This window comes from Zalophus californianus, chromosome 8 (genome assembly GCF_009762305.2).
Source record: "Zalophus californianus isolate mZalCal1 chromosome 8, mZalCal1.pri.v2, whole genome shotgun sequence".
NCBI classification, from domain to species: domain Eukaryota; kingdom Metazoa; phylum Chordata; class Mammalia; order Carnivora; family Otariidae; genus Zalophus; species Zalophus californianus.
This window is the reverse complement of record NC_045602.1, coordinates 77,662,144-77,686,494: the sequence shown is the minus strand read 5'-3', so window position 1 is coordinate 77,686,494 and position 24,351 is coordinate 77,662,144. Positions and strand designations below refer to the sequence as shown.

At 35.6% G+C, this 24,351-nt stretch overlaps 1 protein-coding gene across 2 annotated transcripts in view; it reads left to right on the top strand.

Annotated features, from left to right (window-relative positions):
• TMEM131 (transmembrane protein 131) overlaps positions 1-24,351 on the top strand; it is a 228,844-nt gene that overhangs the window by 54,045 nt on the left and 150,448 nt on the right. For both annotated transcript variants that reach the window (XM_027621084.2, XM_027621085.2), the window contains exon 2: positions 9,705-9,766. In XM_027621084.2, coding sequence (XP_027476885.1) covers positions 9,705-9,766 — 62 coding nt within the window. The remainder of the gene's footprint in view (positions 1-9,704; positions 9,767-24,351) is intronic.

Here is a 24,351-nt window from a genome sequence, read left to right as displayed (position 1 = left end):
CATTTTTTTGCATGTAGTTAGTCAGTTTTCCCAACATCATTTGTTGAAAAGACTGTCCTTTCCTTGTTTGAATTGTCTTGGCACAATTTATGATTGATTGATCATAAATGTGATTGATCTTTCTGGACTCTCAGTTCTATTCCATTAATCTATACATTTATTTCTAGTACCACACTGTCTTGATTAGTGTAGCTTTGCAGTTAAGTTTTGCAATCAAGAAATGTGAGTCCTCCACTATGTTCTTTTTCAAAGATGGTTTTGGCTATTATGGGTCCCTTGCATTTTCTTAAGAATTTTAGGGTGAAAATATCAATTTAGAAAAAAGCAGTTGGGGGGAATATAGCAGTCTCAACATTATTAACTTTTACAGAATATGAACACCAAATGTCTTCTCATTTATTTAGATTATCTTCTGCATATGTTGCTGGATGTGGTTTGCTGCATTTTGTTGAAAACTCAATATCCATATTCATAAGGGATATTGGTCTGTAGTTTCTTTTCTTGTGATAACTTTATCTGATTTTGGTATCAGAGTATTAAGGCCCATAGAATAAGTTGGGAACTGTTTCCTTCTCTGTTATAATTTGGAGGAGTTTGTGAAATATTGGTGTTAATTCTTTAAACATTTGGCAAAATTCATCAATGAAACTATATGTCCCTAAGCTTTTCTTTGTAGGAAGATGTTTTGATTACTAATTCAACCTCTTGTTATAGGTCCATTCACATTTTCTGTTTATTCTTCAGTTAATTTCAGTAGTTTGTGTCTTTCTAGTTATTGTCCATTTCATCTGGGCTAAGTTGTTAGTGTGTAGTTGTTCCTAGTTATTCTCTTATACTCACTTCTCTGTAAGGTTCTTTTTTATTTCTGTTAGGTCATCAGTCATAGTCCCTATTTCATTCATGAATTTTTTTGTTGGTCAGCCTAAGCTAAAGATTTGTCAATTTTGTTGATGTTTTCAAAAGAACCATATTTTTGTTCCATTAATTTCTTTGTTCTCAATTTTATTTATTTTCACTCTAACTTGTACTATTTTCTTCTTTCTACTTGGGTTTGGTTTGCTCTTCTTTTTCTAGTTTCTTAAGATGGTAGGTTAGGCTATTTGAGATCTTTGTTTTATTTTAATATAGGCAAATAACAGCTATAACTTTTCTTCTAAGCACTGTTTTCCCTGCATTTCATCAGTTTTGGTATTTTGTGCCTTGGTTTTTATTTCAAAATATTTTCTGTTTTTCTTCTGATTTCTTATTTGACACATTGGTTATTTAGGATTTTTTTCTTCCAAGTATTTATTTAAATTCTAGCTAGTTAACATACAGCGCAACATTAGTTTCAGTTGTAGAATTTAGTGATTTATCATTTACATACAACACCCAGTGCTCATCACAAGTCCCCTCCTTAATACCCATCACCTATTTAACCCATCCCCCTGCCCACCTCCCTTCTGTTAATCATCACTTCATTCTCTATAGTTAATAATGTGTTTCTTGGTTTGCCTCCCTCTCTCTTTTTTCCTTTTTGTTCATTTGTTTCGTTTCTTATAGTCCCCATATGAGTGAAGTCATAGGGTATTTGTCTTTCTATTAATTATTTTGTTTAGCATAATACTCTCTATCTCCATCCATATTGTTGCAAATGGCAAGATTTCATTCTTTTTTATGGTCGAGTAATTCCAGTGTGTGTGTGTGTGTGTGTGTGTGTGTGTGTGTGTGTGTGTGTGTGTGTGTGTATCACATCTTCTTTATCCATTCATAGGATTGTTTTTTGATTTCCATGTACTTTCTGAGTTGCCTAAATTACACCGTGTTACTGATTTCTAATTTTATTTTATATTTTCTATTTGGTGAGACGTTTGCATATTTTCCTTTAGTTGTTTTTTTGTGTCTCTGTGTGTGTGTTTTTGCATGTGGTTTCCTTTATTTCTAACATACTTACAGTAGTTTGTGTAACATTTTTGCCTAGTAAGTCCTATGTCTGGACTTCCTCAGGGAGAGTTTCTATCCACTGTATTTTTTTTCCTGTGTATAGGCCACATTTTGCCTTTTTTTTTTTTTTAATATCGCTTATAATGTTTTAGTAAAAACTAGGGAATTTCAATTACTATACTTTTTAGTTTGATTTTTCTTACAGATTCTTTTTCCTTATTAATATTAAAGTTCTTTAGCCATGGTTTCCTTTAATTCTTTGAACATTTTTAATACAGCTAACCTAAAGTGTTTAATAATTCCAACATCTACAACTTTGCTAAATTTGCTTATTATCTCTAGGAGGTGTTTTATTTGTTTGCTTTTGATTTGTTGGGATTTTTACATAGACATTTATGTAGCCTACAAATAGGGATAGTGTTATTTCTTTTCCATTGTATAGGTATTTCTTTTTCTTGCTTTGTTGTAGTGACTAGAACTTCTGGTACTATGTTAAGAATGGCAAGAGCCACATCCCTGAAGTTCCCAGTCTCCTTCTTTAACCATTAAGTAAGGTATTACCTGAAGGTTGAAGTAGTTCTATTTTTCTCCAATCTTGTTGAGAGTTTTTGTCATGAGTGGGTGTCGGGTTTTGTCAAATACACTTTCGGTTTCAGTCGATATGATCAAGTAATTTTTCTTCTTTAGCCTGTTGATAGTGGTGAATTACATTGATTGTTTTTAAATTTTAAGCCAGTCTTGTAGAACTTAAATCAATCTCATTGGTCATGATGTGTAATTTTTTATACATAGCTGGATTTAATTTGTTAATAGTTTGTTATACTTTTTTTTGTTTTGGTCCAAGTTAATGAGATGTAGTGTGTAGTTGTTTTTTTTTTTTTAATTGTCTGCAGGAATTTTTTGAAAAAAATTAGTAACGTCTATGTAACACAAAATTCACTATTATAAGTGTACACTAGAGTAGTATTAATTACATTCACTGTTGTGCCACCATTACCATTATCTATTCCAAAACTTTTTCATCATCCCAGACAGAGAGAGACTCAGTAACCATTAAGCAATAACTCCTACCATCCCCCTTACTTCAGCCCCTGGTAATCTCTGATGTACTTCCTATCTCAATGAATTTGCCTATATTAAATAATTCATTTAAGTGGAATCACAATATTAGTCCTTTTGTGTCTGATGTATTTCACTTAGCATAATGTTTTCAGGGTCCATCCGTGTTTGTAGCATGTGTGAGAACTTCATTCATTTTTATTACTGAAGAACATTCCATTGTATTTATCTACCTTGTTTTGTTGGTCCATTCATCTGTTGATGGACACTTGGGTTGATTCTATTATGTTTGGATACTATTTAAATTTTTTATTTTATTAAGCAGTCAGCCTGTTTAGGTTTTTCACAGAGATCCCTTTGTGTTTGTGAGCTGTGGTTGCAGAACAGTTTTAATTTTCAGAGCCTTTATGTTGTTATTGTGATCTGCTTGTTTGTTTGTTTTTTTTAAGATTTTTTTATTTATTTAACACAGAGCGCGCACAAGTAAGCAGAGCGGCAGACAGAGGGAGAGGGAGAAGCAGGCTCTCCGCCGAGCAGGGAGCCCAATGCGGGGCTCGATCCCAGGATCCTGGGATCATGACCTGAGCCGAAGGCAGCCGCTTAACCGACAGCCACCCAGGCGCCCCTGATCTGCTTGTTTTTTATAGTGCCTCTGGTGCTCCCACTAATCTCTGCTTGTGCTGGGGAGGGGGAGCATAGTAGGATATACTTAAGTGTATTAGTGATTTTCTGTTGCTTATTTAGAGTAGTTGGTTCTCAGACATTCATTTTAAAACTTAAGTTTACTGATCTTTTTATATAAATTAAGTACTTCAGGATAAAATGAAAATTAATTATGGTATTTTATGATAAACTATAAATTTTGAAAATATATGTGCCTCACCTCTTTGGGTGTATGGTGTGTATCTGGCACATCTGAGTTGCATAAATCTATATTTTGAGTTGGAGTAAATAACACGGACACAGCCTATTTAGGGGTTTAGTAATACTGAGTGGTCTTGGTAAAATTAGAATTTGACATATATGAATTCCTTTGCACTTTTAGTGTGGGAAGAAGATAACTTAGGTGTATATTACATCTTTCAGATAAGAAAATTAATGAGGGGAGAAACAAGGTTTCAGTCAGTATCTTTACAGTTAGAAGGGACTCACACAAATCGAGTCTAGAATGTTTAAAAATTTTTGTTAGTGATCATTTGTTGAAATAAAATCCTGAGCAAGTATAACTATAAGAGATAATACATTAATGATGAGTTCTGAAATAATAATGCCATTATTTTAACAAATTTCTTTTTTTAAAGATTTTTTTATTTATTTGACAGAGACACAGTGAGAGAGAGAGCACAAGTAGGGGGAGGGAGAGAGGGAGAGTGGGAGAGGGAGAAGCAGGTTCCCCACTGAGCCCAGGGAGCCCTATGTTGGGCTCGATCCCAGGACCCTGGGACCATGACCTGAGCCGAAGCAGACCGCTTAACAAACTGAGCCACCCAGGCCGCCCCTTAACCAATTTTTGTCTGCCCATTTTTCAGACTTTGAACTAGATGACAAGCAAACCAAGAACTAGTGATGAGTTAGAATAGGGCAGATGATAGAGGATGACAGAGCTGCCTGGAGCAGTCATGGAAAACCTGGCTGAGGGATGGTGTTCAGGGTGAGACTTGAAGGAGGAGAAGACACTAGCCAGGAGAAGAATATTCCAGGCAGGGTGGTTGTTCGACACAGGATTTGAGTGCCCTTCCAGGTCCTGCCTGTGTGGCCCTCTCTTTGCTTCCTGGTTATTTAAAAAAAAAAAAAAAGTCACTTATTTAACTAGCCCAAACTCCTCCCCTATGGGTGAGGAGACCTTGAAGGCTAGAAAGTAGAAAATCGATGGTGACAGCCTAGGATCCCAATGCCTGGTACAGATACATATACACACACCCATATGACACGTATTTCTACTGCTTATTTACATTCATTGTTTCATCAATTATTTTAGAAGATGTATGAAAACAGGCAGATTGTAATGTTCAGGAAAAGAAGAAAGATTTGCCTTTAAAGCGAAGCTATTTTTCTTGTCTCATTCATTACTAAATGAAATAGGGAAGTAAACAAACTCAATTTCTCAACTTCTGTTTTGAAAGTGAGTGATTAAAGACCGACACATGGAGATTTTTACACTGTATGGAAATGTCTTTGTCCCTCTCAGACATCATGGGGATGTGGGTGGATATGGGGACCTTAAAGTACATCTTCTGGAGCCCAGCTTCACAGAGTTAATGCCTACAAAATCATAAAAGCCAGAAATAGAAATCCCTTCCTTCTTTCCTCACTTGTTATTGGAACTATATGCCTAATTTTAGAAATTAGGTTGCTTCAAGGTGCCATTAAGTCTTAATGTCAAATTTACTTTGTAAGTAAATAGTGATGGGTTTAGAACCATAGATTCTGGGGTCCTTTGGCTGAAATTTATGTCTGTCTCTAGCCACTTTTCTTCCTGAGTGACCTCATGCATAACCTCACTGTGCCTACTTGTTTTTTAAAATGGAACTTATAATGTCTGTGTCATAGGATTAGCTTATTATCATTATTATTATTATTACTAATATACTGATGATAATTATTGGATGTTATTTCTATAACATCTGGTTGCTGTTTGAACTGGGGAACATTGGGACATTTGGGGTTCATTTAAAATAGAAAATTAGGGGGAAAACTTCTTGGGAGAGGAAGTAGCTGTAAGTTGTGGCTTAAATCCAGAAATGGGGGAATTGACTTGCTTTGGTTAGTTTTTGTATTTTACAGCCTAACACTGTTAACACATTAAATGATTAAGTACTTATCTAGTGTCAGTTGTATTTTTCTAGGCATAAAATTTGAAGTTCTTATAATTGGACATTTAAAGTGAAATATTCTTAACTTTTATTTAATGCCTGAGTTGAGTCCTATTCATTTCTGTATCTTTTAAGGGGAACTGGTGATATATAACACAGTATTTTCCTTTTAGGACTTTATAAAACAGCAACTGTTAATAATTTTTTTCAAATAAGGTATTTCATGTTTTTTAAAAAGCTCCTAATTAAAAATACAATACAACCAAATTATGTAGTTGTCTTTATCTTTATATAATTAAGTTCTCAGTTAGCTAAAGATCTGATCTAGCTTGATGATGGGAAGTTAGGTGATAGTCATTATATCATAACTAATAACAGCCTCCAAATAGATCATGTTTTTGGTACTTTCTTACTGCTGACTAAATGGAAAGCTTCGAACTAGGAGCTCCTACTTTTTTATCTCTTCCATTGTGAGCATTTGGCTCTCAGTTAATTCTTGTTAGTTCATTGTGTTCTTACATCAATAAATCTGTCTTCAACAGGAGTATAACAGAAAGATACTTTCTGGATTATCTAAATTTCAGTTTATGTTAAAAGGTGGAGGAAGGGAGGGAAATGGGCTCAGTGAGCTAGGCAGAGGCTTTTACCTTCACAGTATGAATCTGAAACTAACTACAAGCTAGGACTAGATAACAAACCGGAAGGAGATCATTTGCATGAACAAATGCAAATATCAGCACTTACTTCTGAGCAAAAAAGGTGGGATTTCACTCAGGCAATCAGTATTTATGGAGTGTTCTCTACATTGAGAACTGCTGGGGAATGAGCAGTGTGGGGCGGATTGACACAGGACTTTCCCAAAATAAAATCGGAATGTGATTACTAGAAGAAGGAAAGAGTGATGCTTGGCAGTCAGGAAATACCATCCAGTTAGGTAACGTAATCCAGTTAGCTGGTATCTTAACTTGCTGCTTGGCTTTCAGCTTTAGGTCAGACTGGAAAAGCCAGGTATGTGTGGATGAGGCAGTAAGCTGCTTCCCTGATGAATACTCAAAGACCAACAAAGAGGAGTCAGTGAATGTTGTATTAAGCCAAATGAAATACCATTGTTTCGTGTTTTTTAAAAGCCAACTTTTTATTTTATTTTTTAAAGTTTATTTTTTTTTAGTAATCTCTACACCCATCCATGGTGCTCAAACTCACAACCCCAAGATAAGGGGTCACAATCCCTTCCGACTGAGCCAGCCAGGCGTTCCCCCCACATAAACTTTTTATTTTAAAACAGCTTTAGATTTATATGAACATTTTAAAGATAGCACAGAGTTCCCATCCTCCCCACCCTTTCCCCTATTATTAACACCTTACATTAATGTGGTACCTTTTTTTTTTTGCAAGTAATGAACCAGTATTAATACATGATTATTAACTGAAGTCCATATTTTATTCAGATTTCCTTAGTTTTTACCTAATTTCCTTTTTCTAGGATTGCACCCATTCCTGGGCCCCCCCCCCCCCCCCCCCGCCAAGATAACACATTACATCTAGTAGTCCTGTCTGCTTAGGCTTCACTGGTCTGTGACAGTCTCTTAGACTTTACTACTTTTCGATGACCTTGATAGTTTTCAGGAGTACTCCTCAGATATTTTGTAGAATGTTTCTTAGTTGGGATTTGTCTGATGTTTTTCTCCTAATGAGACTGGGGTTATGTGATTTGGGGAGGAAGACCACAAAGATAAAATACCATTTTTATTATGTCATATGAAGGGTACACATGTCAGCATGACATTTCACTGAGGATGTTGACCTTGATCATCTGACTGAGGTAACATTTGTCAGATTTTTCCACTTTAAAATTACTCTTTTTCCCTCTCCTTTCCATACTGTTTTTGGAAGGAAGTCCCTATGTGCATCCCCTACTTATTAAAAGATGGGGAGTTATCCTCCATCTTCTAGATACATAAATTATTTAGAATTCTGCCTGGGAGTCTCTTATATTCTCTGCTGTTTATTTATTTATTCAGTTACTTATTTATATCAGTATGGACTCATGGTATTTATTTTATATTTTGGGTTGTAATCCAACACTGTTGTATTGCTCAAGTTGTTCTAGGTTTAACTCTTTCTGTTAATTCTTAGATCCCTCTGACAAATTCTCATCCATACAGGATTTTTTGGTTTTTTGGATGGTTAGCACTTGCTTACTTTCTGGCACCATTAGGTGCTCCAATTTCATGTTGTATATATCCTGCCTTGGTCCTAGATTGAGCCATTTTTCTGAGAAGCCCTGATTCCTTTTACTGGAGAATGGAATTAGAACCCAAGATCTGTGCTTTAGGTCTGCCCTATGCTACTGGGGTGTCATTATTCTAGGCCCTCTCAACTGACAGAGCAAGAAAATATATATGTGTATACTAACCCCTGCATATACACATATTTATGAATATTTCTAAATATAACCGTTATCTATATTAAACTAAATATGAATTCATACTGATGTTGCCAACTCAGTTCATTACCACATGGATCATTATAGCTTCTTCCCCTTGGTTTTGTGTAAACTCTTACTTCAGGAGTGAAAGGTCTGACTTTTACCATCTGTGTATTTAATTGTGCGGTTCCGTTAAACATGTATAGTGACATCAGAATTGTTAACCCAAGCTCCCATGGGAAATAACTTCATCAATTAGGGCATAGTGCTTATGTACAGTTTATTTTTCTTTTAGTCATTTACCTTTAGTTTTACAGATTCCACTCACTTTCACATTATTTGTCAGCACCTCTCCACCCTGCCCGCCCTCCCCCCCGCTTCAGTAAGATGGTTTCATACATTTGCTATATAGTTAAATTATTTTGTCATCTTCTACATTTCATCCCAGGATCCGTTGGTTTCTCAAATGATTTTTTAAATTGCATACATTAAGTTCACTCTAAAGTTCCATGTTGATGAGTGCATAATGCTGGGTATCTACCATTCCAGTGTCACAGAATAGTTTGCTCTGAAAAATTTCCTTTGCTTCACTTACATCATCTTTCCTCTCCCCAAACTTCTAGCAACCACTTGTCTTTTTACCATCTCTGTAGTATAACCTTTTCCAGAATGTCATATACTTGGAATCAAACAGTATGTAGCTTTTTATTTTACTTTTTATCACTGAATAATATTCCATTGTGTGGATGTACTATAGTTTGTCTATCTGCTCCTCTACTGAAGAATATCATCTTGTGTCCAGTTTGGAGTGATTATGAATAGAGTTGCCATACAGAATCGCTTGCAGATTTTTATATGGACATAAGTTTTCAAATCAGTTGGGTAAATACCCATGAGCACAGTTGCCAGATGATATGGTAAAAGTATGTGAGCTTTTTAAATATCTTGTCTTTGTGTTGTACACAGTTTCTTGGAATAGAATAATCATTTGCCATTTTCCTTGCCCCTTCTCCCTCCAAGTTTCTTTTGACTGTTGATTCCAGGTCCTACCATCGCTATAAAAAAGCAGATGATATAGAATTTTGGCTTATCATTTTTTTTGGTAATAGAATCCTCTAATGATCTTTTCCTTGTGCTTGTGATATTTTCAGTTGTCTTTCGGTGAAAGTAATCACCTACATCTAGTTGAATTTGACTGTTTTGCACTTTCTGGAAGTATAGCAGGAATATATTTTGCAGGTGGCTTACACAGCCTATAGGTTGTTACAATTACTTTCTAATTGGGTTGTATTGTTTTATTTTAAAGCATTTCATAGTTGCTAAAAATCCTGCAGGATTGCATTTTCTTCTTTAACCATCACCCTCAAACAGTATGTTTTTTAAAATATGTAATTGTATTTATTAACTTTAAGGTAAAAGATACTTATTTAAATCAGATTTATGTTTCCGTAAAATGATAGTATGTTTTGTTTCCTTCACAGCATTTATTCAGTCGGAGAGCATAATAGAAGTACTACGTTTTGATGATGGAGGGTTACTACAGGTAATTTTATTTTAAGTTGAAAAATTATCTCAGTGTCAAACCTTGAATAATATTGGATTGTTATTTATCTTTTAAAAATGTAACTGGTTTCTATGAGATATATTTTATGAGCTTTATATGCAGACAATTTTGTAATAAAAACCTACTTAGCTATATGAATTATCTTTTAAGTTAAATATTATTGGGGGGTTGTGGGAGGTTTGGTGGAGAGAGTCAGATCAGGGACAGTGGAATTGGTGGTTAGCTCTGTGAGTATGGAGCCCCAGTGAGTGAAGCACTCAGTTCAGATGTCAGACCTCAGAATATTTATCTGGAAGAAGCCTTCTCTAGAATATAAATTCTGTAGATATACATCTATATCATCTTTCCACTTGCCATTCTAAGCCATATCTTTAAATATATTATACATAAAATTGGAAGGTATAATCTGGTGTCCTGCCTTTCAGACCTAGCACAGATATCCCATGAAGCCTATTTTAGTCTTCCTAGCTAAAAATCAGTTCTAGAATTTCAGAGCTGAAAGACAGAGTAAAGGCTTCTTAACCATCCCTCTGATTTTTATGACTGAGGTGTTTTCTGTGCTTGTTTAATACTACTTACCACTTTTGTAATTATAACATGTATTTTCAAGTACCATCTATTTGGTAGCGTGACTCAGAATTTTTACAAGGTTTAGTTTAAGAAAGGTGCCAAAGATCCCGTGACTTTGTGGTAATGGGGCTAGTATTAGAATTCTCATCTTCTCACTCCAGGAGTGATTGTTTGTCTTTCTCTTACATGGTGCTGCCTATGATGTATTTTACTTAATTATAATTAAGTACATGACTTAAATAGTTCTGAAAAAAATATTCCCCATAGCTTGTAATAATGGCAGGAAACTAAAAGTTAGATTAAGGCAATAGAGAAAAAGCAATTGTGCTAGAGACCTGAAATAAGATTTCTGTTTTCATTTTCATAAATTTAGATTTCAGACAATAAACCAAACAAAGAGAACAAGAAAAAAAGTGATGGGTTTTAACGTTCTTTTTCTCTGACAATAAAGCAAGTAACTGTTCTGAATGATAACTTTTTCCCTGCTTCCAAATTTTTAAATAAGCATATCATTCATACCTTTACATAAGAGATGTTGAGAAACACAGCAGGCAGTGTCTGCTGTGGTACTTGCAGACAAGTCTTTGTACAGCTTTTTATATTGAAAAACTGAATAAAAACTAAAGATATATAATCTCAAATTTTGTAAAGCCTCCTTTCCTAGAAAATGAGCTTAGTCTCTTTTTTTTAGTTCTTTAATCTGTTGCAAGGTGAGAACTTGGAGACCTGATAGGAATGACTAAATGTCTTCCTTTAGGTGGTTTGCAGGATCTGGATAACAGGCAAATCAGGACTGAATTTCTGGAAAATTCTCCTTTATTAACTGAAGAAGGATCCATGTCTTTTATGAACTAAACATCTAGGTTGCAAGTGATAATTCATTTTGAAAATTCTGGAGCTTGATTTGTGTGTTTGTCGGGGGAGGCTGTCAGTCCCTGTCTACGTGGACTTAGCTGTGAAAGGGCTTGTGGACTGGGATGTGACTTGCTCATCCTCTTTGAGTTTGCTGAAATGCTTGGACAAGAGCTTGGTTGAGACCTCGGTTAAGACCTCAGAGTTCTCTGGCAAAGGTAATTTTAGACAGGAACAATGTTGAGGGTTAGGTGGTACCAGTTGGTTACCTCAACCACAGTGAAACCTCACTAAGACCCCTATAGTATGTCTAATGTCAAGATGCTATATATAGTGTATTATTTATCCCCAAGTAGCATAATATAAGACCCTTTTGAATAGATACATGCAAAATTGTTGATTAATTGATTAGTCCATAAAAATTGCCAAAACTCATAAAAAATTTGCTAGAAACTTTGGATTTACCTTCCTTGTTTTTTAAAGATAAGGAAAGTGAGGCTCATAGAAATTAAATAATTTGCTCGATATTCAGTTACTAGAGCAGGAATCCAAGATTCAGTAGTAACCAGCCTTTCTGCTTTCAGAGCTCTTTCCACAGCACCACGCATGTGCAGTTCCTTCCAGTGCATTGCCTGGGTTACCACTAATAATAATAGGTTATGATTAGAAATCACAATAATCCTCTTAGCCCATGTTTTCTGTAGTTGGTGCTTTGGCTATTGCCATTCCTGTTTGGCAAGACTACTAAGATTTGGTATATAGAATATAGAAAGATGAAGTATTTCCTAAGAGGAACAGACACTGAGGATTCTGCTTCTCAACAGAAGACTCATCACCATAGGGGGTACAGGTCAAGAAGTATTTTAAACTTACCATTCCAGTCCTAACTGATGTGAGTGGTTGGCTCTTCTTGACCCATTCCTTTGATAGATTATGAGATTGAATAACAAAAGATATACTTAAAAGCCTTAATCTGTTCCCTAATCTAACTTTCTTATAAACAAATGAAAATAAAGCCCAAGGAAAAGGCTAGGTTTGTATTTTTCTTTTTCTTCCTTCCTTTCTTTCTTTCTTTTTCTTTTCTTTCTTTCTTTTTCTTTTCTTTTCTTTCTTTCTTCCTTCCTTCCTTCCTTCCTTCCTTCCTTCCTTCCTTCCTTTCTTTTTTTCTTTCTTCCTTCCTTCCTTCCTTCCTTCCTCTTCCTTCCTTCTTTTTTTCCTTTCTTTCTCTTCTTTCTTTCTTTCTTTCTTTCTTCTTCTTTCTTTTTTTCTTTCTTTCTTTCTTTCTTTCTTTCCTTTTTCTTTCTTTCTTTCTTTCTTTTTCTTTCTTTCTTTCTTCTTTCTTTCTTTTCTTTCTTTCTTTCTTTCTTTCTTTTCTTTCTTTTCTTTCTTTTCTTTCTTTCTTTCTTTCTTTCTTTCTTTCTTTCTCTCTCTCTCTCTTTCTTTCACTACTCTACCAGAACAATAAACAGAATTTTAAGATGTTGGAAGGCAAGCTCCATAATGTTCATGAGTTGAAAATACATGCAGAGTTTTGTTTTTTAAAGCTCATAACTATAGGACTACATAATTTTGTTTTCTCACTTTGGTCAAGAAAGAGGAATATTCTTTTCATTGTATGCTCGTTGGTCGTTCTCATAACCTATAGGCATCTGTTATCTCTACTCACTACCTGGCTTTCAGGTACCTAAGGCAGGGATAGCCAGAACTCGTATTTTTTAAGTACTTGCTGGAGTCTCAGCTAGTTCATTAATTGGCCCCAAATTTCAGTACTAATAAGGGGTACAAGAAGAATAAGAAGTAATTTTGATTCCAAAGCTCTTATACGTAATACTTTCCATTGCTCTGCTGCCTAAAGATTAAGTAACAAGGTTGCCTTAGAGGAAGGAGATAAATTCCTAATTGCTGCGCTTAGAAGACAGTTCAGGTCTAAGAGATCTCTTCATATACACATAATAGATAACAGGTTCCACTTCTGTTGTGCCCCAGTATTTCAGCTGCAGAACTGTTGTTAGTCAGCCAGAGTTGTTCATATTACAGAAATAACTCTTTTCCCACTCTTCTCAGGGGAAGGTTGGGGAAAAGACTGTAGAAAGTTTGTTTACTATTCTGTGTCATGTTGGTCGGGAAAGGACTATGGACGCCTTCCTTAACTAGACAGTTACTTGCAACACACCAAAACACTCAGTTGAATAAGTAAGGGAGCATATAGTTTGGTTGTCTAGTAGTTCTTTTGTTCTTGGATGAGCTTACATTTAAAAGATGCTATTTTTTAAAGATAGCCATAGTATAACTTAACAGGAGTTATAAGGAGGCTATTGGGGATAACTTGAGCTCCTAGACAAGTTTTTTTAGTTTCTGTAACTAAAAGGAGTTGGAGCCATTGGAAGCTCTGCATTCTAGAAGATGAATCCGGTTCATTCTAGACGTAGGCAAGTATAAATGGTTCTAGCAGTCAGTTAGGGATCCTATATTCAGTGTTACAAGGAGTGTAAAGACATCTAAGAATTTAATTAATTTCTTTTTCTTTAATTAAGCTGTTTGTTGTGAGATATAATCCATATATACATGCATAAAATGTGGGGGGTTTTTGCGAAGCAAACACCTATAAATAACCACCACCCCAGTTAAAAACTAAAAACATGCCAACACTCTCATAAGTTCCCCCCTGAAGCTCTCTCTCAGTCACTGTCCCCAAGAGTTGGCCATAATCCTGAAGTGTATGATAATTTCTTTCCCTAGAAGTCTTACCATCTGAGCATGTGTCTCTAAACATTATAGTTTCATCTGGTTTTTTGAAGTTCATACCGTTTGTATTCTTTTTTTTTTTCCCCAGCTTTTTCTTAGGGTTAAGTTTCTAAGATTCTCTGTGCTGTTGAGTATGACTGTGGTTATTCATTTTCCTTGTTGAGTAGTATTGCATTATATGAATATGCCCCCAATTTATATATAATTTCTGCTGTTAATGGACATTTCACTTATTTCCAGTTTTGGCTGCTATAAATAAATGCTGTCTCTTGGTGAACATATGCATTTCTGGTAGAGTTGAGTGCAACTGCTGGGACATAGGTTATGAATCTTCTATTTTAATACGTAATGCCATATGGTTTTCCAAAGAGCTTGTTCCAGTTTACAGTTCCATCATCAGGAATTGCTCTGCAATACTTCATGTTTGTTTGTTTGTTTTAAAGCATTCTGAAGAGTGGGTAATGGTATCTTACTGTAGTTTCAATTTTCATTTCTCCGATTCCTAATAAGGTGGAGCAAATTTTCATGTTATTTGACCATTTGGATATCTTTTATGAAATCTCAGTTAAATCTTTTGCCCTATTTAACTGTTGGGTTGCATGTCTTTTTCCCTCTTGTTTGATGGGAGTTCTTTATAAATCTGGATACAGTTCTGGTTATATATATATTAGAAATATCTTCTACTTGGTGGATTACCCTTTCCACACATAATGGTGACTTTGATGAACAGAAATTCTTACTTTTAATTAATTTTAATTTTAATGTAGTTTAAGCTGTATTTTCCATTACAGTTTATATTTTTTGTGTACTGCTAAGGAAATATTTTCCTATCCAAGGTCATAAAAATGTTCTCCTTTATTATTGTCTAAAAACCAGAAATTTATTGTTTTGCCTTTCATAATTACGGCTGTAATTCTAGCTGAAATTGACTTTGTTATTGGTGTGATGTCATAGTTTTATTTCTCATTTATTCACATGTCCCAGTACCCTTTATTGACTATTCCCTTATATTTTCTTTCCCCAGTATTCTTCAGTGACACTTTATTCATAAGTCAGGGATCCATGTATGCATGAATCTATTTCTGGGCTCTGTTGCCTTTTTGGATCTATAAAAGTGGTAAATCATATGGCTCAACATAAAATATAGAAATGCAGTTGTTTTTTATATATTGACTGTTACTGTGCAAACTAGCTAAATTGCTTATTGATTCTAATAACTTATCTGTAGATGCTCTGGACTAGGTCCATAAACTATAATCTCAGGTTAATAACATTGTATTTCTAACTTTCCAATCCTTTTAGTTTTTAATTCTTTTTCTTGCTTCACTTTGCTGGCTACAGTCAGTATGATGTTGAATATAAGTAGTATTTTTAGTATCTTTGACCCTACTTTGATACCTCATCTCAGAGATAACACCTTCAGCATTTCACTGTTAAGTGTGTTGTTTACTATCGTTTTTCTCCACCCCCCGCCTCACAGATATTCTTTATCATATGTGTCAGTTGGGATTCTCAGCAAGATCTTGAGACAGAGTTAGAGGAGTACTAGGGATTTATTTGAGGGCTACTGCCTGTGAAAAATAAGGAGAAGGAAACAGGATTGGGCAGGGAGAGCCTCAGACACTGATGCAGAATCTTGACCAACCCAGTGGAGAACTCTGGAGCAAAGACTGCTTTTTGGAAGCATCCCACATTGGACAGAAGTACCAGGCCCTGCCACACCTGCTGGGCCCATTCATTGGCTGGGAGTTGCTCAAAAAGAACTTAGCCTTCAGTCACTACAGTTAATCCCAGCATTACCGTAGTCTGGGGCTGATAGCTAGCAGCATTTTTTCATAGCTGGATGGCCAGTCCTTCCTTTTAGGGAGATTTGAACAGTATACAGTAAAACTATTGAAAATCAAAAGCAGATACATTCTAAAAGCAACCAGAGAAAAAAGAGAGAAGACTTTCAAAGAAGCTAGAATTGGCTAACAGCTGACTTATAAAAATAGGAGTCAAAAAATAATAAAATTTACTGAAAACTAATTAGAACTGTAATTCTGTACCCAGTGAAAATATCCTTCACATGTAAAGAAAAAATAAAGACATTTTCAAACAGAAAAGAATGTAGAGAAACTGTCACCAGAAGATTTGCACCAAAGAAAATAATGGAGGATAATATTCTTCAGGCTGAAGGTAAATGATCTCAGAAGCTCAAACATACAAAGGAAAAAGAGCATTAAAAATAAAAATATGTAGGGGCACCTGGGTGGCTCACTTCGTTAAGCATCCAACTCTTGATTGTGACTCAGGTCATGATCTTGGGGTCGGGGAATCCATGCCTGCATTGGGCTCCTCGCACTGAGCAGGGAGTCTCCTGGAGATTCTCTCTCTCTCTCCCTCTGCCCCTCCCCCAACATGTGTGCTTGTGCACATGCTCTTTCTCTCTAAAATAAATAAATCTTTTAAAAAATACATTAAAAAAAAGATATGTGGATAACTGAATATATACTGAGTATAGCAATAATAATAGTATCTTGTTGAATACAGCATGGCAGTATTCTGGTACTATTAATGCTAGGTCATAGGAAGCTTGGCAGCTTTTACCTGGGTCTCTGGGACCTCCAGAAATTGGGACATTTCTTTTGGGAACCCAGTTGATATGATGTGAGGATCCTAAGCCACATGGAGAGCCCCCATACAGTCCTACAGTCAGTGGTCCCAGCTGAGTGCCCACCTGCCAGCCATCATCACTTTCCTGCCACTGTGGGTGAGCAGCACCTTTAAACTTTCAGATGAATCAGCCATAACTCACATCTGACCGCAGCCATTTGAGAAACATCAAGTGAGATCTAACCAACTGAGTCCGGTCAGCCCAAAAGAACATGAAGGATAATAATAAAATGCTGTTTTAAGCTGTTAAACTTTGAAGTAATTTATTATGGACCACTAGATAGACAGAATACTTAATATCATCTAATACCTGGTTGGTCTGTATCAGTTTTCTTGCACCATTTCAAAAATTCTTTTTCATATTTGTTTTTTTTAAATCAGAATCCAAGCAAGGTCTGTACATTGCATTTCATTGATATGTCTCTTAAGTCTTTTTTTAACCCACCTCCCCATGCCATTTTTTGTTGTTGTTGAAGAAATTGGATCATTTGTCTATAGGATTTCCCACAACCTAGGCTGACCTAATATTGTTTTCTTGGTGTAATTTAATACACCTCTGTCTTGTGGATTTCTTATCACCTGTTAGCTAAATATAGAGTTTTGATCAGATTTAGATTAAATTTTCTTTTTTGGCAAGAATATTTCAAGGTAGTTTTTGTATAACAAAGAATATGGCTAGTCTCTATCTCTAGGGAGACTTCAAATCTTTGACTGTCCTTAGTAATAAAAGTGTCTTTGTTATGTATGAGTCCTTGTATCACACCTGAGTTAATGCCTAATAAGATGACTTAAGATGGGGCTGGTCACCAGAAAAACCAATAATGTGGGTTTAGACGTGCCTCCAAGAAGAAGAAGGAGGCTAGAAATTGAGTTCAATCACATAGGTGGCCACTGATTTAATAAATCATACCTTTGTAGTGAAACTCCAATAAAAATTCTGGACACTGAAGCTGTATAGAGCTTCCTGGTTAGTAAGCACACCTATGTGCCAGGAGAGTGATATGCCCTGATTCCATGGAGAGAGGGCTCAGAAGTTCTGTGTTTGAGGGGCCTCTAAGACCTCACCCTGTGTGTTTCTTTAGAAGAAAACTAATTTGAATATAGTTTTAAGTTCTGAGCTTGAGGGGGAGGAATCATGGAAACCCCCCAGATTTGGAGTCAGTTGGTCAGAGTGCACATGGCCTAGAATCCCTAACTTGTGGTTGGTGTATGAAGTAAGGACTGTCTTGTTAGGGACTGTGCCCTTTAATCTGTAGATTCTAATGCTGACTTGAGGTGGTTAGCATCAGAATTCTATTACAGTATACCAGTAGTGTTGTATATTTTTTGTTTGTTTTTCATCAGAAGACATGTCATTTCAGGTTGGTTGACTTAGATATTTAGGTCAAATATTTTCATATGTAGGGATTTAATGGTCCTGGAAATAAAGTATTGTAACATTACTCCGGTTGCTCTTCTCAGCTGGAAGTTGGCAGACTTTATGTAAAGGGCCAGGTATTAAATACTTTAGAGTTTCTGTGTGAAATGGTCTACGTCCCAACTACTCAAGTTCTGTCATTGTACTATGAAAGCAGCCATAGACATAAGGGATGGTCATAAAACTTATATTTACCAAAACTGGTGCCAGGCAGAGGATTCTGGGAAGATGGTGGAGTAGGAAACAGGGGGAATCTGTAGATAGCAGTGGTATTGGTAGAATCTGTCTAATTTCTTTTGAAGGCTTACAACTTCCAGGGGAAGGCTTGGGGTAAATTGAAGTAAATTTTATGCATTTCAGTTCTTAGTTCAGAAACAATTACCTACTCCCACCCTCCTGCCCTGTGGCAGGCAGCTGTGCACACATTCACTGAACAGCTTGTACACAGCTTGCAGGAGCCACGGTGGGCAAAAAAGGAGCTTATCCTCAAAATACTGGGAATCCATGCCCTGCTTGTTACTTCTGATCTCAAAGGTGTAGACAAAGAAGGTAGCTGTTGTTGCAACTCCACCCATTATGAAAAGTTCTCCACCTGAAGTAACTCAGAAAATTTAGAGGGCTAACAACATTTTCTCCCTCTTTTATTTTTCTCTTTTTACCCTTTTGAGAGCCAGACATTAATGAGTAGGACATTCAGAACAATTGCATATTTGGAGGAAATTAGAAAATTACTACAAATGTTCAGGGAAAGCCTCAGGCTCATAAAAGACCTGAGAGGTCCTTAAGTTTTGGGATAGATGGAGCCTACAATAATCAAAAAAGCAAAAACAATAGAAACAAACAAAAAATACAAAACCCTAGGAAAGGGGGAGAATCTGATGTCTAGAGTTACTACATTATTAGATTCACATGTCCAGTTTTCAGCAGAAAAAATAACAATGCATACAAAGAAATGTGAAAGTATGGCCCATTCATGGGGAGAAAAAAATCAACAGAGATAGAAACAATTAAAAAGAACCAAACAGGAATACTGAATTGAAAAAATTTATTTAGAGGGGTTCAAAAGCAGATTTTTTCAAGCAGAAGAAAGAATGAGCCAACATGAAGATGTGTTATTTGGAATTACCTAGGAAGAGGAGCAAAAGGAAAAAAGAATAAAAGAGTGAAGAAAGCCTACAGGAATTATGGGACTATATCAAATGAACCAATATATTATATATTTCATTTATGTATGGAGTGAGGGGTGTGGTGGTGGCTAGAAAGCTTATTTAAAGAAATAATGAGGGGCGCCTGGGTGGCTCAGTTGGTTAAGCGACTGCCTTCAGCTCAGGTCATGATCCTGGAGTCCCGGGATTGAGTCCCACATCGGGCGCCCTGCTCAGCAGGGGGTCTGCTTCTCCCTCTGACCCTCTTCCCTCTCATGCTCTCTGTCTCTCATTCTCTCTCTCTCTCAAATAAATAAAATTTAAAAAAAAAGAAATAATGACTGAAAAGTTCCCAAATCTTGGGAGGGAAATAGAGACCCAGATTCATAAAGTCCACAGGATCCCAAATAGGTTAAATTTAAAGAGATCTACACTGAAACACATTATAATCAAATCATCAAACGTCAAAGACAAAGTTTTGAAAGCATCAAGAGAAAAGTGACGTCACGCCAGGGCTAAGATAGTCACCTGATTTCTTAGCAGAAACCTTTCAGGTCGAGAGAGAATGTGATGATGTGTTCAAAGTGCTGAAAGAAAAAAACTGACAAGAATACTATATCTGGCAAAGCTGTCCTTCAGAAATGAAGGAGAAATAAACATTTTCTCAGACAAACAAAAGCTGAAATTCATCACCATTAGACCTGCCTCAAAAAAAAAAAAAAACAAGGGAGTTATTCAAGCTAAAATGAAAAGATATCAGCAACATGAAAATGTATGAATGTATAAGCTTTCAACTCTAACAAATAAAATGCAAAAGTATGAAAAATAATTATAGCTGTAATAATTTGTTAATGGATACATAATATAAATGATGTAAATTGTGACATCAATTACATAAAATGGGGAAGAAGTAAAAGTGTAATTTTCATATGTGATTGAAGCTCAATTGTTATTAGCTTAAAATAAAATGTTATAAGGTGTTGTTTACACATCTCATGGTGGACACAAGTGAAAAACCTGTGGCAGATACACCAAATAGAAAGATATCAAAGCATATACCACTACAAAAGAAAAATCATCAGATTACAAATGAGTGTCAAGAGAGGAAAAAGGAACAAAGGCACTACAGAACAATCAGAAGAATTGTTAACAAAATAGCAATAGTAAGTCCTCACTTATTAATAATTACTTTAAATGTAAATGGATTAAATTCTCCAATCAAGAGACACAGAGTGGCTGTGAATGGATCTTAAAAAAAAACAATATCCAACCATAATCCGCCTGTAGGAGACTCCCTTTAGCTTTAAAGACACACATATGCCAGAAGACTTGGTAATAGATGCTCCATGGAAACTAACTAGTAGAGGCAGGAGTGGCTGTTATATCAGACAAAATGGACTTTAAGTCAGAAACTGTCACAAGAGACAAAAGAAGGTGATTATATAAAAGAAAGAGACATTGCCATTTGCAAAAACATGGATTAACCTGGAGGACAAAACAAACAAACAAAAAAACAAACAAACAAAACCCAGACTCTTAAATACAGAGAAAAAAACTGGTGGTGGCCAGAGGTGAGGTGGGCGGGTGGGGATGGATGAAGTTAAGATTAAGATTACACTTTTCTTGATGAATCAATGTACTTCATCAAATGCTTTTTCTGTATCTCTCTCAAGAGATGCAGATGATCATATGGTTTTTATATTTCTGCAAATATTGAATGACCTTGCATCCCTGGAATAAATCCCACTTGATCATGATGAATGGTTTTTTTTTCATATATTGTTGGATTTGGTTTGCTAATATTTGAGGATTTTTGTATCTGTGTTCATCAGAGATACTGGTCTGTAGTTTTCCTTTTTGGTAGTGTCTTTATCTGGGTTTGGTATTGAGGTAATGCTGGCCTTGTAGAATGAATTTCGAAGCTTTCCTTCCTCCTATTTTTTTGGAATAATTTGAGAAGAATAGCTTTAACTCTTATTTGAATGTTTGGTAGAATTCACCTAGTGAATTCTCTGGTGAATTTTTCTAGTCCTGCACTTCTATTTGTTGGGAGTTTTTTGATTACTGATTCAATTTCATGGCTAGTAATCAGTCTGTTCAAATTTTCTCTTTCTTCCGGATTCAGTTTAGGGGGCTTATGTTTCTAGGAATGTATCCATTTATTCTAGGTTGACCAATTTGTTAGCATATAATTTTTCATAATACTCTTATAATCCTTTATATTTCTGTAGTTTCAGTTGTTATTTCTCTTCCTTCATTTCTGAGTTTGAGTCTTCTCTCTCTCTCTCTCTCTCTTTTGATGAATCTTGGTAAAGTTTTATCACTTATGTTGATCTTTTCAAAGAACCAATCCCTGGTTTCATTGATTTGTTATATTGTTTTTTAGTCTCTGTTTCATTTATTTCTCCTCTAATCTTTGTTATTTCTTTCCTTCTGCTAGATTTGGGCTTTTTTTCTTCTTTTTCTAGCTTCTGTAGGTGTAAGGTTTTATTGCTTATTTGAGATTTTTCTTGCTTCTTGAGCTAGGCTTGTATGGCTATAATCTGCCCTTTTAAAAAACACTTTTTGCTACACTCCAAAGATTTTGGACCATTGTTTTCATTTTCATTTATCTCCGTGTATTTTTTTATTTCTCATTTGATTTCTTGGTTGACTCATTCATTGTTTAGTAGCGTGTTCTTTAGCCTCCATGTGTTTGTGTTCTTTGCACGTTTTTTTCTTGAGATTGATTTCTAGTTTCATACTGTTGTCGTCAGAAAAGATGCATGATATGATTTCAGTCTTTTTGAATTTATTTAGACTTGTTTTGTGGCCTAACATGATCTATCTGGGAGAATATTCCTTGTGCACTTAAAAAGAATGCGTATTCTGCTGTTTTGGGATGGAATGTTCTGAATATATCTGTTGGGTCCTCTGGCCCAATGTGTCATTTAAAGCCATTGTTCCTTTGTTGATTTTCTTTCTGGATGATTAATTCATTGAGTTAAGTGGAGCATTAAAGTCCCCTACTTTTACTGTAATACTATCAATTTCTTTTTTTTTTTTACGTCTGTTAAAAGTTGCTTTATATATTTAGGTGCTTTCATGTTTGGTGCATAAATATTTACAATTGTTATATTCACTTTGATTGTTTTATAATTATGCAGTGTCCTTTGTCTCTTGTTAGTCTTTCTTTTAAAAGTCCATTTTTCATGATAAAAGTGTGCTACCCTATCTTTAATTTCATTTTGCATGGTACATATTTTAACTTCTCTTTACTTTCAATCTGCTGTGTCTTTAGGTATGAAATGAGTTTCCTGTAGGCCACATATAGATGGGTCTTGCTTTATCATCCATTCCATCACCCTGTGTCTTTTGATTGGAGCATTTAGTGCATTCATATTCAAAATAATTATTGATAGATATGTACTTATTGCCATTTTGTTAACTTGTTTTATGGTTGTTTTTGTAGTTCTCTGTTCCTTTCTTCTCTTGCTCTTTTCCCTTGTTGTTTAATGGCTTTCTTTAGTGATATGCTTGGATTTCTTCCTTTTAATTTTTTGCGTATCCATTACAGGTTTTTGATTTGTGGTTTCTATTAGGTTAAGACACATGCTTTATGCAGATGGCAGTCAATATTAAGTTGATGGTCACTTAAGTTTGAATTGATTCTAGAAGCACTAAATTTTTACTCCTCCACATGCACATTCTATGTATATAATGCAATACTCTCCATCCTTTTATTTTGTGAATCCTTTGACTCATTTTTATGTATGCAGTTGATTTTACTGTTTTTGTGCTTTAATGTCTTCATTGTTTTTATAAGTGATGAATCTACTGCTTTTATTATATTTGCATTTACCTGTGAAATTTTTCTTTTCATAACTCTTACTCCCGATTATGGCCTTTTCTTTTCAAAGAATTACCTTTTCTGTTTCTTGTCAGACTGGTTTAGTGGTGATGAACTCCTTTAACTTTTTTCTGAGGAAGCTCTTTCTCTCACCTTCTATTCTGAATGATAGCTTTGCTGGGTCGGGTATTTTCCATTGAAGGTTTTTTTCCCTTTGGCACTTTAAAAAATACTATGCCACTCTCTTACGGCCTGTAAAGTTTCTGCTGAAAAATCAGCTGACAGCCTTATGGGGCTCCCCTCTGAATGTAACTGTTTTTTCTTTCTGCTTTTAAAATTCTCTCTTTAGGGGTGCCTGGGTGGCTCAGTCATTAAGCATCTGCCTTCAGCTCAGGTCATGATCCCAGGGTCCTGGGATCGAGTCCCACATCGGGCTCCCTGCTCTGCGGGAAGCCTGCTTCTCCCTCTCCCACTCCCCCTGCTTGTGTTCCTACTCTCACTATCTCTCTCTCTGTCAAATAAATAAATAAAATCTTTTTAAAAAAAATAAAATTCTCTCTTTATCACTGCTTTTTGCCATTTTAATTATTATGTGTCTTGGTGTGGACCTCCTTGGGTTGATTTTGTTGGGGATTCTCTGTGCCTCCTAGATCTGCATATCTGTTTTCTTCCCCAGAGTCAGAAATTTTTCAGCTTGTTATTTCTTCAGATAAATTTCTTGCCCCCTCTTCTCTTTCTTCTCCGCAGATCCCTGTAATGCAAATGTTATATGCTTAATGATGTTGCTGAGTTCCCCTAACCTATTCTCATTTCTTACTATTCTTTTTTCTTTTTGCTGTTTCAGCTTGTTTGCTTTCCATTACTCTGTCTTCAGGCTCACTCATCTGTTCTTCTGCCTCCTTTAATATGCTATTGATTCTAGTGTATTTTTAATTTCACTTATTGAGTTCTTCATCTCTGATTGGTTCTTTTTTATATTTTCTATCTCTTTGTTGAAGGTCTCACTGAGATCCTCCACTCTTTTCTCAAATCCAGTAAGTATCTTCATGACCATTACTTTGAATTCTTTATTATGTACACTGCTTATCTCCATTTCATGTAGCTTTTTTGGTGTTTTTTGTTCTGTTCCTTCATTTGGGACATATTCCTGTGTCGTCATTTTGTCTCTTTGTTTATTTCTATGAATTAGGAAAAATCAGCCCTGTTCCTTGATTTTGAAAGTGGCCTTCAGAAGAAGAGTTCCTTTGGTGCCCTGTAGCACAATGACCCATGTTTACCAGAACCAGGCACTTCAGGGGTATCTCCTGTGAAGGTTGCGTGTGCCCTGCTGTTGTGGCTGAGCTATGTTTGC